General features: G+C 41.1%; 1 protein-coding gene and 1 long non-coding RNA gene across 3 annotated transcripts in view; one reads left to right on the forward strand and one right to left on the reverse strand.

The window, feature by feature from the left end:
- LOC148134659 (uncharacterized) overlaps window positions 1–9915 on the reverse strand; it is a 51899-nt gene extending 41984 nt beyond the window's left edge. The window contains exon 1 of the long non-coding RNA XR_015755729.1: window positions 9782–9915. This is a non-coding gene — a long non-coding RNA (uncharacterized LOC148134659). The remainder of the gene's footprint in view (window positions 1–9781) is intronic.
- Window positions 1–15357, forward strand: part of LOC122543329 (receptor tyrosine-protein kinase erbB-4-like) — a 180953-nt gene that overhangs the window by 124869 nt on the left and 40727 nt on the right. For both annotated transcript variants that reach the window (XM_043681858.2, XM_043681857.2), the window contains exons 4-12: window positions 642–776; window positions 3368–3433; window positions 5262–5383; window positions 6490–6631; window positions 7496–7609; window positions 9816–9936; window positions 11173–11246; window positions 11937–12027; window positions 13457–13665. In XM_043681858.2, the coding sequence (XP_043537793.2) occupies window positions 642–776; window positions 3368–3433; window positions 5262–5383; window positions 6490–6631; window positions 7496–7609; window positions 9816–9936; window positions 11173–11246; window positions 11937–12027; window positions 13457–13665 (1074 nt within the window). The remainder of the gene's footprint in view (window positions 1–641; window positions 777–3367; window positions 3434–5261; window positions 5384–6489; window positions 6632–7495; window positions 7610–9815; window positions 9937–11172; window positions 11247–11936; window positions 12028–13456; window positions 13666–15357) is intronic.

The raw sequence follows: 15357 nt of genomic DNA on the forward strand, positions 1-15357 counted from the left end.
TGAAACTGGGATGTTCAAGGGGTCAGAATTGGAGGAGTGCAGATATCACATCTGACTACACAGAGCTGGCAGAGATTAGAAGATCACAACCAGGGTCAGAAACCCAGTGTGATTTTTTTTCTTTGTTTGCTTTCCTTCGCTCAATAATATTGAAATCCATTGTTGAGATCTAGTAATTCAACATGAAGCTAGTAATTGAGCTTGGAGCTTTCCTGGTCTATTAGGCTGAATGAGGGCCCTTGCTGAGTGCAGAAGAGCATTTGACCATGTATTTGCAATTACTGCATTTCAACAAAATTTTTGAATGCAAATGCTTTGAGACCTTTCTGGAGAAGAGTGATGCAAAACTAGATATATGCATGACTTCCTTTTTCACCAGTATATGTGGTGCATTTACCTACTGAGCCACCTGGTGGAGATTTTAGTTTTCTTTCATCCAAATAAGCAATCCTCTAGGAAGAATGGGTTCTATGTAATATTTTATAGTATTTGAAAATAATTGTTTGACCCAAAAGACAGATGACTAAAGTATTATATAATGTTGATATTTTGTTTTTTTTAAAGAAAGTATCCATAGATTTTATTAAATATTTCAGGTGGATAAACATTATCTCCTTCTCTGTCCTTTTTTTGTGGTGTAGAGATTCTGCTGGGAGGTGTGTATTTGGAAAGCAACAATTTCCTGTGTCACACACAGGCCATCAACTGGGCTGACATTCTTCACAACCCAAAGGAGAGGTTGGACTTCAACGAGACAAAGGATTCCGTAAAAGGCTGTAAGTATAGCAGTCAATCAATTGGAGTCCTCCAAATTTGGAATCTATGGTTTTATAATTTTCATAATAAGTTGGTCCTTTTTCTTAAAGGTGAAGGCCTTAGTGTTCCAAATGTCAAACTCTGTCTCAAATGTTTTGACTTCTTGTGCACAATTTCTCCTTCTATTAACTTTCCTTTTCCTGAGCTACTGATACTGACTGGTGAATGCCTACATGTGCACTTTGGCTTTTATATGCATTATGGCTTCCAATACTCTACGTAAATGGCCATTTTTGGCTTTTATATGCATTATGGCTTCCAATACTCTACCTAAATGGCCATTTTTCATTTGTGAATAGTTGGCTGTTCAATTCTCGGGACATTACAGAAGTGTCTGATCCAGTCCTTCTCAAGCACAGATTTGGCCTCCTCTCCCCAGCCCCCAAGCTCACAAAAAACACAAAAGCAGTTTGGTCAATTTAACTTTGAAATGTGGTTAGGTTCAGGTACATTGTTAATCTGAGGCTTTCTTCTGGACTATTTGACTGGCAGTTGGGCTGGAGGGGGCACAGAAGAGATTTTCTGGTTTGGTTTAGCTATTTCTGGGTGTTTCTCTCCAGCTGGCTTCTGTGGTCTGATCAGAGTGTGGGTTTGGATTATAGTTTTTTTTTTCCAGCTCCCCCCCGCGCTATGCTTTATAATAATAAGGTTGATATGTAAATTAGCATTTATAGAGCACCATTCACATTCCCAGATATTTCAAAGTATTCTTGAAACTGATCATTACTGTTATTATAGAGCCAAATGCAGAAGTGAATTTGTGCACAGAAAAGTTCCATTAATTGCGATGCGATCAATTACTAGTCGATGGTTTGGTGGGGGCTTGGTTGGGTTAAATATTGGCCAAGACATCAGGAGTCCTCCATACACCTTCAAATCGTGGCTGGAATCTTTGATCTTCTTCTAAGGAGGTGGATGGGATCTCAGTCAAACATCTCAATGAAAGATGGCACCTCTTACAATGCACCCCCTCAGATTCCCTAGTCTAGATTATGTGTTCAAGTCTCTGTCATGGAATTTGGAACAACTGAGCTAAGCTGACATAAATGTATGGTGCAGTTTGTACCAGGCTCTGTCACTATGAACCCATCTAAAACAGAATATTTCAAAGTTCAAAACAATGATGTGAAAAAGAATGTCCCAAAGAAAAGGGAAAATCCACACATCTAATTAATTTTAAACTAATTAGGATTGGGATCTTTTTAAAAAAATCTTGCTATTAATTCTCAGTTAAGTGAAAAATGTTGGAATTTTGTTGTGTCAGATAAAAATTGCAATAATCTTATCAGACCATAGAGCTGTTCTCTCGTTAGAGAGAAAGAGAGAGAGAGAGATAACTGGTGACGAGTTTAACCTGAGGGTCACCAGACGTTAGAAGTTGAGAAGGAGAGTCTTTCACAGTACCTCAGCTGGTACAGGAATTGAACCCATGATGTTGGAGCTACTGTGCATCACAAAGCAGCCGTCCATCTAAATCAGCGAACCAACCACCGAAATAAAATGAGCAGGTGAATACGTGTTTCACCTGAAGAAAGCAGACTGAATGTTTTTGAAAGTGGAACTCTTACTTATTTTTATTAATTTTCCTCTTCCTCATTAGCCCTTACCTCCCCTGACATTTCCTCGGAGGATAAGCCTTTCCTAGACTTGGAAAACACTCAGTTGGTATTCTGTTCGGCCTCTATCAAAACATTCTTGAGTCGCCTAAGTGGAAGGGATAAAACCCTGGCTGTGGGAGTTTTGTGGGTACAGCCCTGTAACTTAATGTATCTCGGATTATTGCAGATCATAAGACAATTATGGATGAGAAAATATTGCTTATGCATTCAGAATACATATAACCCCGCCACCCCCTTACTATTTCAGCCTTCAATTGTTTCTTAAATTATTCCAGAGTGTCCCTGCTGCTTTTCTTCCTTTATACTGTACTTAGTCCAAGGACAGTAATAAATGCAAAATGTGTGTAAGAATTTTCTGATCTTAGAAAAGCAACCTTTTACTAGTTTGAACCTGTATCCCCTTGTCCTAGTTTTCTCAATTTTTAAGATTTTAGTTTTCCCAAGAGTTGAGCTTTTGAGTTGAATTGTCCACCCAGGCCTGATCCACCTAACCTAGTATTGACAGATCCCACAGCTAACCACAAAGCCTGGGTATCACTGTAGTAACAACACAGCAACATGGGCTAGATGAATCAAATGGTCTCCTACGAACATTGGGAACAGGAACAGAAGTAGGCCATTCACCCAACACAGCCCCTCGGAGCTTGCTCCGCCCTCCAATAAGTTCAATGCTCATTTCACATTCCCAACTACCATGGATAACCCTGGGGTTGCTTGCCTTAAAACTACATGCCTCCACCACCTTCTAGTCACAAAACATTCTAAAATTCTCCTGTGCTGAAAAGTGCTATGATTTTACTTCCTCCCATATTCTAAGCAGATCAATGTCAGCAGCCCCAAAATTGAAGGCAATTATGTTTGCATGCTATCAGTTAGTTTGTTAAGTGTATCTGTGTTGTCTCATAGTGAGGACATTTCTCCTTTTTTTTCAGGTGCCAAGTGTCATGCATCTTGTAATGGATATTGCTGGGGCCCTGGTGAAGATGACTGTCAGACCTGTGAGTATGCCCACTTTCCTATTGAATCTGTTGTTATAGTATATGTGAAGTTAGATCACAGATCAGCCATGATCATCACATTGAATAGCAGAACAGGTTCAAGGGGTTAAATGGCCTCTCATATTCCTACTACTGCTAGGTACAACTGAAATTAAAAAGTAAAGGGTCAGTCCATTGAGTTACAGTGCATGAACTGGCTTAAGGTTGCCGTGTGTCACAGGCATTTGCGTATGGATGCACTACAGAACTTGATCCAAATGTACCACATATTTCTGAAACATGTCAATGCCAGATTCAACGGATGATTAGCATACAAATATGAAGAGGTGAGGAAAACATTTACAGATTAAAAAAAACAAAATCGCACACAGTTGAAGGGTGCTAGCTCCCCTTGTTTTCGGGTGCTTGTTCATACATATAACTTATTCAAAATGTAAGAATTCTGAAAGGTTAACCAAATTAGTTACAGATAATTACAAATTAGTGTTGCCTTGCCTCCACTCTGAGTCTGAAGATTATGGTTTTAAACCTCGCCCAAAGATTAAAGCGCATACTTTATCTAGGTTATTCTTAAATGTAGTGCAGTTGAAGACCTGCACTGTCCAAGGTAGTATTTTTGGATTAGTTGTTAAACTGAAGCTCTATCTGCCAATTCAAATAGATCTCAATGGCACTAGAACTTTGAGATGTTATGGGGATCTCATAAATGCAAGTTCTTTATCAGATAAAGGAACTGAGGAACTGGTGCGTTCTTTTGTCTACTCCTCCACAGTATGGCCTGAAGTTGGAATAATAAGACCATTAGAATATTGTGTTGACTATTTAGGACTGAAAATTCATCAAAGAGCTGCCGATATTTGGAATTCTCTACCCCAGAAAGCTCTGGAGTTTCATTTGATGAATTATTTAAGACTGAATCTGATAGGTTTTTGGCCACCAAGTAAATCACAGAAAATGTGAAAAAGGTGAGAAAATGGAGAAATTTGAGGCAGAAGATCAGTTGTGATTTCATTGAATGGTGGAGCAGGCTGGAGGGCTATATGACCTACTTCTATCCCTTATGTTTGTTATTCCTTCTGACGATGTTCAGTTTTGTGAGGTGCTCAAGGGTTCCTGACCTCTAGAACTCTGGCAGGAATCAATGCCTTGCTGCCTCACAGTGCAAGGGACCTGGGTTTGATTCCAGCCTTGGGTGACTGTCTGTGTGGACTTGGCACATTCTCCCCATGTCTGCATGGATTTCCTACAGGTGCTCCAGTTTCCTCCCACAATCCAAAGATGTGCAGGTTAGGTTCATTGGGAAGCTAGATTGCCCATGGTGTTCAGGGATGCCTAGGCTAGGTGTATTAGTCAGGGGTAAATATAGGGTAGTGGAATGCGTCTAGGTGGGTTACTCTTCAGAGGGTCAGTGTGGACTTGTTGGGCCGAAGGGCCTGTTTCCACACTGCAGGAATTCTAATTCTTGAGGTAAATAGGTAAAAAAAATTATGAGCAAGTAGAAAAAGCTGTAATGATTCTAACCTTTGCTTAAATTTGACACTGCTGAAAATGTGTTGCTGGAAAAGTGCAGCAGGTCAGGCAGCAAACAAGGAACAGGAGAATCGACGTTTCGGGCATAAGCCCTTCTTCAGGAAGGGCTTATGCTCGAAACGTCGATTCTCCTGCTCCTTGGATGCTGCCTGACCTGCTGCGCTTTTCCAGCAACACATTTTCAGCTCTGATCTCCAGCATCTGCAGTCCTCACTTTCTCCTTAAATTTGACACTTCCAACTGTCAAGACCACAAAACATACTCTTTTCTGTTTACTACTTTCTTTTCTTCCTCACAGTGACCAAATCAGTGTGTGCTCCTCAGTGCAATGGCCGATGCTTTGGACAACACAACCCCAGTGAGTGCTGCCACAGTGAATGTGCCGGTGGATGTTCAGGGCCAAAAGATACAGACTGTTTCGTAAGTATCTTCCTTCAGTCAATCGGTGACAAAATGTGAACTCCAGTATAATTTGCTGGTGGCATGGTGGCTCAGTGGTTAACACTGCTGCCCCACAGTGCCAGGAATGCAGGTTTGATTCCACCCCAGGTGACTGTGAGGAGTTTGCATGGAAATTAAACCAGACATCCCGAAATAATGAGATCTGGAAAAAGGTGTGGAGAGAGAACAGAGTTAATGGTTCAGATTGATTACCCCTCTGTTTCTATGTTTAGAGAAGCTCTCCGAGCTGTTGAGGATCTCCTGTCCGTTTTCCTCATATGAAGTGTAAATTCTAACTGTACCGGGCATAGTGAACACTGAGAACTGATCCTGAACCATTTTATTAGGAGGTGGTGATGTAGTCAAGAACAAGCAAAAAGGCTTGTCTGCTTCCTCTTCAGGAAGTGCTGTCTGACAGACAATTCTGTCCTATGTCTGATTGATTTGAGTGCCTGGCAGGAATGATACTAACACTCAACTTTGGTCAGAAGACATTCTGTTGGGAAAAAAATAACACAAACTGAGAGGTGAATGAGAAAAAGAATGATTGTGCAATAGAGATTTATAATGTGAGCACTCAGAAGAGGGATGAGCATAAAGAGAGAAGCTATATGATGAGACCACCATGGAGACCAATTGGAATGAATGTGGGAGAATGCAGTGGGAACTGAGGGACTGAGGCTGACAGTGAGTTACTGTGATGGGACTAGGTAAAAACAATGACTGCAGATGCTGGAAGCCAGATTCTGGATTAGTGGTGCTGGAAGAGCACAGCAGTTCAGGCAGCATCTGAGGAGCAGTAAAATCGACGTTTCGGGCAAAAGCCCTTCATCAGGCTGTGATGGGACTGACAGCCAGACTGAACATAACAGAAAGGAAATGAAACAAGGTCTGAGAGGCAGTGTAAGTATTAGTGATGGGGAGTGAGTGATTGGAATTGAAAGACAGTGTGTTTGAGCCTGACAGATTGAGACTGCTCAAAAGTGTGTAAGCAATGAGGAACAATGGTGTGCATAAATATCAGACTATGAAATGGTTATTCCTCAAGCCAGTTTGATTCTTTCATAACGATTATGTTCCCACAGGCATGCAGGCGGTTTAATGACAGTAATGCCTGTGTCCCAGTCTGTCCACAACCATTAATTTACAACAAGCAATCCTATCAGCTAGAGCGCAACCCAGATACCAAGTATATGTATGGAGCTTTCTGTGTGAAGAGCTGCCCTGGTAAGTGCATCTAATGTCTATATTATTGATGGAAAATTGTTTCCCTCTCATTTCACACTCTTTAAATGATGGGTTTATCAGGAGAACTTATGCAATGCTCAGCAGTGTCTGTAACACTGGACTATGTATAGTAATGATCTGCCTTCCCAACAAAACATCCTGTCCCTCTCCGCACTCAATTTGTTTCCAGGCTGGGTTTGGTTAACTCAATAGGCTGGTGGGGAGAATCTGGAAATTTCATGTTCTGTATGGCTCAGGATGCTGACTTTGGATCCCATCTCCACTACCTGTAAACTAGCCTGTGCACATTTTAAAAAGCACATGGAATAGGGTTGCCTTTCTGTTGTGCTGACATTCAACACATGGAGAGTCGTGCAGAAATTTTAGAGAATTATTCAATGCAGAAGGAGGTAATTTGGTCTTTGGTGACTTTGCCACCAGTGCATTCCAGTTCATAACAGCAAGTTGCATTATGTTTAATAAATGGTTCTCCTCACTTTCCCTTTAATCTTCTGCAATTTATCTTAAATCTTTGTCCTTCAACTATTGATCCTCACCAGTCAGGAGACACTCTGCAGCATTCTATGTACCCGTAGAGTAATTTTAATTGTTGTCAATGTTGAATTAGCTCATTATATGTAGCATTAGATTTCTCTTTTCGCCAAAGTCACTGGGAGGGAAAATCAGGCATTGTGTATCATGGCTAGCCATTTTGGTATCATCCATCTCCTCCTAAGTTAAAAATGATGCCAATGGACAATCTACTTTGTGGTGAAATTTTTTTAACCACTGGAAATCATTGCTGGCACTTTCAGGCAAGTACTCATGCAATGTAACTGGTTTCCTCTGTCTTTTATCCTGCAGCAAATTTTATTGTTGATCAAAGTTCTTGTGTCCGAGCTTGTCCAAGTGACAAGATGGAGGTTGAGAAAAATGGCGTGAAAATGTGCGAGCCGTGTGATGGTCTGTGTCCGAAAGGTGAGCAGCAAATTGTGAACAGTATTGGCCAGACTTTCTTCCTCACCAGGGTGACCCGGCAACAGATACACCCTTAAGCTACAATATTAGTGGGGTAAATAGAAATGTTTGTACCAGTTAGTGGCTGATTGGAATTTGAGTTCTGTTGCTTGAATTGTATCCAGCCTGTCAAACCACAGTGCCTGAAAACACATTGGAACCTGGAGCTGAAATTAACCTGGAAAACCAGTCAGTGAGATCATCTTTGTTGGCTTGTTCTAAGTATCTACGGTATGATCTCATATTGAGAGGCCTATTTTAAAAAGTGAGAGAAGTGTAGTTTTTTTAAACCTCCAATTTGATGTTTTTAGATAAAGCTGTCTAATTTACTTATGCATTTTATATTGTTCACATAATTAACACTTGGTATACATTCTTTACTCTGTAAATGTGGCTGCTGCCAGCACACAATCGGCAGCTTAGCCTCGTAGCAACTTGATAAAATTGACAGTGAATTTGCAAGAAATTTCACTTCCTTGAATTTCCCAATTCCAGATTCTGCCCCCAACCCCATGTCAGTAGTTCTGTGTCCCATCAAGCCACTAGCCACAGAAATAGAGGCCGAAGTATCCTGGTACCAATTAGCCCTCAGGGGTCTAGCATTAGTGTGGCCTTTACCCAGAGATTGGTGGCAAGACAGTGAACTTTTTTTCATTGTGTCAAATTTGTGGTTCTTGATGGAAGCAGTATTGGGTTGCATTTTAAACAATGTGCACTTATGAATAGAAACAGTCTGTGGTTTACTGAAAAATAGGAAAAATCTGTAAATGCTGGAAATCTGAAAGAAAAGTAGAAAATGCTAGAAATGGCTGAGAATGTAGTTTAGGCTTTCAGTGTGGAGCCTTCATTGGAACAGAGTCTCCTCCCCAAATATATGAACATGTCAATGTGAGAATTTTATATATTTCTAAGCAACCTATTCAGAGATGTCATGTGCAGGTTAGGTGAATTGGCTGTGCTAAATTGCCCATAGTGTTCAGAGATGTGTAGGTTAGGTGCATTAGTCAGGGGTAAATATAGGGAGGGGGAATGGGTCTGGGTGGGTTACTCTTCGGAAGATCGGTGTGGACTTGTTGGGCCAAAGGGCCAGTTGCTACACTGTAAGGATCCTATGATTCTGTGTCATTAAACACCTCTAGAACAGGTGGGATTTGAATTGGGGCATCCTGATTCAGAGATAGGACACTACCACTGCATCACAAGAATCCCTCAGGAATTTTATACTGATGCTGAGCCATCAATAGCAGAACAGAATCCTTTCACTACTTCTGACATACTCCTGAAAGAAAATCTATTTAAAACAGTACATGGCCCCAGGAAGTCCCACCCAAATATTACATTTCAAGAGCAGTTATTGCTGTTATGTAGGTAAATGTAACACTTGATTGTGGGCACTAAGGATCACAAACAGCAATTGAACAAATCGCCTGATAAGGCTGACATTACTAACGCTGGTTGAAAGGAACTCCCTTGGCCTCAAGTAATGGCATGGGGATTCCAAAGTCCACTCACGTGCACTGTTCGCCAGCCTGTGCCTCTACCCACCACCACGCCAGCAGTTACTCAGCATTTCTAAATTCTCTTGATTGGTGTATATGATGCATTGAGGAAATTTAGTTCTGTTTATTTGAATTGCACCAAATGTTGAAGTCAGACAAAGTCAGATTTTTTTTCCTTGCAGGAACTTTCCAACGTTGCCGTCTTGTGTATATCTGTTTGTGGTGACGTGGAGCTTCCAGTTCCTGCTCTCCAACAGCACCACCATCAGGCACATGGAGGCTCCGCTGCACGAATTTCATAGAATCCATTTTATGTGTTGCATTTCACACAAGACGAATGTACAATAATTGCAAATTCAACAATATTTCTGTTACCAGTGAGACTTCTTATGTTTTCACTCCCTCCCCATCTTGTTTTGGCAATCTCCCCCCCCCCCTTGATGGTTCTCTCTTGGATACTGCAGACGTTTGCAGCCCTTCAATACATCGTGGGAAGCCAAACAGTAAATCTTGGTGTATTTAATGGCAGGAAATTGCCAGGTTTCTGTTTGGCTGAGATGAAATAATTCCGAACAGACCAGAAGTTTTACCTCGGTTCTTCTGACCTGAATGTTTTGAAAGAGAAAGAACTTACTCAGATGTGTCCTCTGCTTTCTTTATATAACCAGCTTGTGCCGGGACTGGAGCTGGGAGTCGATATCAGACAGTGGATTCAAACAACATCGATCAGTTTATCAACTGCACGAAGATCACAGGAAATCTTGACTTTCTCATCACTGGTATCAGTGGGTAAGGAAGAAAACTGAATCAGACTGACGGGTGAAAAGGAACTGTCATTATGCAAATACTGTACAACACTAATGGCTATGAAAAGAAATTGTGAGATGCCGATGTTCGTTATCCATCCCCCAGGTCCTGTCCTGCTCCCAGCACAGTCAACCCATTTTCAACAATTCACACTTCCTGTTAGTACCCACTCTGTATTTACCTCTCTCCCAACTATCAGCAATCCCTTTGCCTACTTCTCCTATTTAGCTTTCACTCTGAGTACCGTCTCTATCTATTTCACGAACTCCTTCCACCCCAAGCCCATCCTGTTATCAGCATAAATACCACCACTTCCCAGCTGCTTTTAGTCTGAAGAAGGGTCACTGGACTCGAAACATTAACTCTGTTTCTCTTTCCACAGGTTCTGCCAGATTTGCTGAGTTTCTCCAGCATCTTCTGTCTTTGTTTCAAATCTCCAGCATTTGCAATTCATTGTTTTATTTTTGTGGAATGTTAACTCATTCTTGCTCATTCATTTCACCCACTAGGAAAATAATGTATGGACATCAGTGTGGGGATTTGTACCACTTGGTTGAAGTTTGTCTTTTGCAGGGACCTGGGAATAATGTGACACTTTTAGCTAGCGGAAGGGAGGTGCTGAATGGCACAGATAATAGATATTCTTTTGTCGCCAAATCAAATCCTCTTTCAGTAACACCCCCATGTTTCATTTCTCCCTCTTCAGAAATTGGACTTTTCAGCAGCAGTTATTACTCCTCCCCATCACAGCGCAGAAACTAACTGTAACATTCCAACTTTCTCCCTGGTTCAGATTAAATCAGGGCCCTATAGTCTGAATAGTTTGGTCATTTTCAGCTGAGCCATGAGGGGAATTCTGTCATGCTTTAAGTCACCTTTCATCTTGGAAAACTATTTCTAACCTCACTGAGATAATAACACATTCAATTTCAGGGCTTCACTCCTATTCACACACAGCAAGGACTAAATTTGATTACAAAATTGTTTTCCTCTTTTTATCTTGTTTGCATGTTAATGTTCTGAATTTTTTTTGGCTTTGTGATTCTGAAGAAAAGTGCCGGTCGAATTGCGAGTTCTCTAATATGTACAAAGTGTTTGAGAATTTTGTAAATAGTTTTGCTAATGGATTATATGGTTCAAGGGTCATATGGTTTGCAGATGATGGAACTTGTCTTAGTTTCAGAATGAATTTAATTCCTGCTTTTATGCTGGTTTTAGGGATCTGTATCACAAAATTGCACCTCTTGATCCAGAAAAACTGAAGGTATTTCAAACTGTTCAAGAGATAACAGGTGGGTACTTCAACAAGATGGCAAAAATCCTGAAGTGGAGTCGAGTAGTTTGGTTCATTATGTATTTTTGAGTTCACAGATTTAAGGGCTAGTTCATAAGTTTTTTAACTCCAGTGCTCTAAACAGTGCTTGGTGATTTTATTCAATTATCTGATGGATATAAAATTCATGCCAGTACATTGTGTGCCTTCCAGATACAGCCTGATTTTGGAACAAGGTTATACCAGTACAGCATAACATTAGGTACAATCTGAGAGGCTGAGCCAGGGTGTTGATCATATCAAACTTCATTCTGGGCATGGATCCAAAGGGCTGCCAAACACCATCCTGCTTCTAAAACTAGATATTAAGGGAAATGTGGAGGGGAGGGTAATTAATTGGCCCTGGGCCTCTCTTGCACACTTCTGTTTCCAGTTATTGGGTGATTCGCAGAAAACGAAGTACAGGCTGGCTGAATCCTCAGCCAAGGATGCAAACAGCAAGAGAGGATTTACAAAAATAAAACTATTCTGGAGTATCTGGGTGGGCTGAATTGTATATTCCTGTTCCTGTGGTCCTATTTTTAATGATCTTGGACAGAAATGTACTCAAAAAATCAAACACAATGATGATGCAAGGCTGATATTTTGAGTGTAAGGTCTGTCAATTTGAAGTAGTCTAACATCATGCCTGAATTCGCTCTCTTTCTAGGTTACTTGAATATTCAGTCCTGGCCACAAAACATGACGGATTTTAGTGTCTTTTCCAATCTAACTACTATTGGAGGCAGGACACTTTACAAGTAAGAATTTCCAAAAAAAAGAGGCTTAGTGATGTGAAGGTATCAAATCTCAGTCAGACAATTGAGGGGTTGCCCAGGTAGCTTCAGTATCCTAACCTGATAAGGGAGAGAGGCTGGTGAAATGTCAGCTCAAAATTTCTAATCAGAATCAAGTGGTTCCTGTTGTAACTCCCTCATTGGATTGTGGATGAGAATAGGATTGGGCTCAAGTGTGATGAGGACGTTCCAACCCCCCTCCCCTGCAGCTGCCCACATACACTGTCTGAAATTAAACATGAAGAGTGGACATTTATAGGTGAGTCATTGTTAAATATGGAATATACCCCTGTGAGAGTCAGTGCCTTCAGAAGAGGGAATGATAAAAGAGCCTTGGAGTGATCTTTTAGAATGGAATGCAGATGTCACTGACAAGGCAGGCATTTATTTTCCATCCCTGATTGTCCAAAGGTGGTGTTGAGTTGTTACCTTCTTGAATACAACTGAATGTTTGTCAGGCTATTTCACAGGGTAGTTAGAAGCAAACCACATTAGTATGGGTCGGGTCTAATTACATACAATCTCCTGTCAGCCAGACTGGATATGAATAGTTGGTTTCCTTCTCAAAAGGATATTAGCAAACCAGATTTTTTGTTTTGAGACAATCCATTGGTTTCATGGTCACTATTACTGATAATAGCTTTTTATTGCAGACCTATTGAATCAATTGCCCAGATGCCTGCTATTGAGATTTGTAATGTCTCTGGGTCATTAGGCAGGCCTCTGGATTATCAATAACATAACCCCGGAGCCATGGTGGCTCAGTGGTTAGCACTGCTGCCTCACAGTGCCAGGTACCTGGGTTCAATTCCAGCCTTGGACAACTGTCTGTGTGGAGTTTGCACATTCTCCCTGTGTCTGCGCAGGTTTCCTCCGGGTGCTCTGGTTTCCTGCCACAGTTCAAAGGTGTGCAGGTTAGGTGAACTGGCCATGCTAAATTACCCATAGTCTTCAGGGATGTATAGGTTGGATGCATTAGTCAGGGGTAAATGTAGAGTGATAGGGTTGGGGAATGGGTTTTGGTGGGATACTCTTCGTGGGTTGGCGTGGACTTGTGGGGCCGAAGGGTCTGTTTCCAAGCTGTAGGGATTCTATGATTCACTGTTACCCTACCCATAATTGAGCGATCGGTGGTCAGTTCCTTGCTGTCATACAGTAACACATAGGAATATACCTACAAATATACAAATCAACTAGTCTGCATTAATCTACCGGAACATAAGAGTTTTTGCTTCCAGATTCCCTGCACAGTGAGCTCTTGATTGGAGGTGTCATCCTATGTTGCATGGGAGGGTGACGGTGGGGAATAGAAGTGGATGAGCAAAATCAAGTACTGTACCACTATAATTAGTCCCAAGACCCCTCACTATGATCCTCACTGCCTTTTTTGTAGCCGTGGTTTGTCTCTGATGATCATGAAGTTGAAGCAAGTGACATCTCTTGGGTTTCAGTCGTTAAAAGAGATTGGTGCTGGACAGGTGTACGTGGCGTTCAATAAATTACTCTGCTACTATCACACATTGAACTGGACAGCACTATACAGTCGGAGGACAATGATCCCTGAACCCATCATCAAGAGAAACAAACCAGAAGCAACCTGCAGTAAGTGAGAGGAATACATTTCTTTTCTCTCTGAAACTCAATAGCAATCTGTAATTATAAAGCATCTTTAACACAAGGTGCTTCACTATAGCAAGATTTTTTAAAATTGACACTGAGCAATATAACAGGACATTGGAGCAGCTAACCAAAGAGAGAGCTTTAAGGAACAACTTAAAGGAATAGAGGTTTAAAGAGGAATTCCAGAAGTTAGGGTCTAGGCAATTCAAGACAGTGGTGGGTAACAGAAGTGAGAGGTGCAGAAGAGGCCAGAATTCGAGGAATGCAGAGTTCTTGGAGGGCTGTAGACCTGGAGAAGGTTAAAAATTATAGGGAGAGTTGAGACAATAGAGGGATTTGAACACAAGGAATGATAAATTAAAAATCAAGGCATTGGTTGGACGGGTACCAAGGTACTATTGGAATGGTTTGGCTTGGAGGAAAGCAAAGTGGAAATGAGAGTTTCAGCAGCAGATGAATTGATGCAGGAGCACTAATGGAAGATGTTATGGAGTTAGGAGTATATGGTCTTTGTGATGGAGATGTTCATGAGTGAGAGGCTTAGCTCCGGGTCAAATCAGACAGAGAGCTTATGGTCAGTCTGGTTCAACGTGAGACAGGTCAAGGTATAGAATCAGTGAGGGAATGAAATTTGTGCCTGAGTCTGAAGACAATGGCTTCAATCTTCCCAATGTTAAAAAGAGGAAATTATTGGTGTCTCAGGATTGAATGTCAGTTAAGCAGTTTGGGAACAGCGAGATTGTGGAGTTGAATATTTACTACTTCAATTTTATTATGTTATTCAAGGGTATCTTTGAGGCAAAGGTACATTTATTGTAGTACTATGCTAACTGAGTATCCATCTCTTAAATATACCCCTTGAGTAAGTGTATTAAATTAAAGGTAATAATCAGGTCAAACTCCTGCACACAGAATGAATGAATAAATATGTGTTACCTAAAATAATAATTTGTAATGCAATTATCTGAATGAATATTTATCTTGAAAATGATTATTGTTGAAAAAAGAAAGATTTTGTCAAAGCTTTTAATCTTAATGGAAAAGGAAGGAGGGAAAGAGACCTTGAGCTTGAAAGTTAGCAGGTGTAAGAACTGATACTGCTTTTGTAATACTGTTTTGGCTTGTCATAGTGTGATATTGAAAGAGACACTCCAGACTGAGGACTGATTGAGCAGCTCTGTTCACTGCCTGTACGATGTAAGAGCACCCAGTTTTGACTCTGGTCTTGAACTGAGTTAGCCAAGTGCAGCCAGACTGTTCGGCAGTGACCCTGGTTTATAGAAGGGTAAATGTCAACCCCTACACCTGATCATGATCCAGCAGCCCCTGTTGGGTGTGAGTTTGTGATCAACTTGGCTGTGATGCCACAAGCTGATGGACAGCCTAACCATGTTTGTCGAATTGAATGACATGGTCCCCTTGCGCAATGCACTGGGGAATTGTCAGTGCTGTGGCACTGTACCCAAGTAAGAGTCAGTATGTTTGAAAGAAGAAAGTAAATTAGCTGCGGCTTGCATATCAAACCTGTAATGAGTCCTAAATGTGTCATGAGAAAATGGCTCAAATAGAAAAAGCACATTTAACAGGTGCTGTGATTGATGACTGGCCTTAAAACATGAAGCTTAATTCCAGTTCTGTGGGCAACAATCACAGGCTGGAGTTTAATAGCAATCC

Source organism: Chiloscyllium plagiosum, unplaced genomic scaffold, assembly GCF_037043375.1.
Source record: "Chiloscyllium plagiosum isolate Xiang-an unplaced genomic scaffold, Cpla_swu_hap1 HiC_scaffold_53X, whole genome shotgun sequence".
NCBI lineage: Eukaryota > Metazoa > Chordata > Chondrichthyes > Orectolobiformes > Hemiscylliidae > Chiloscyllium > Chiloscyllium plagiosum.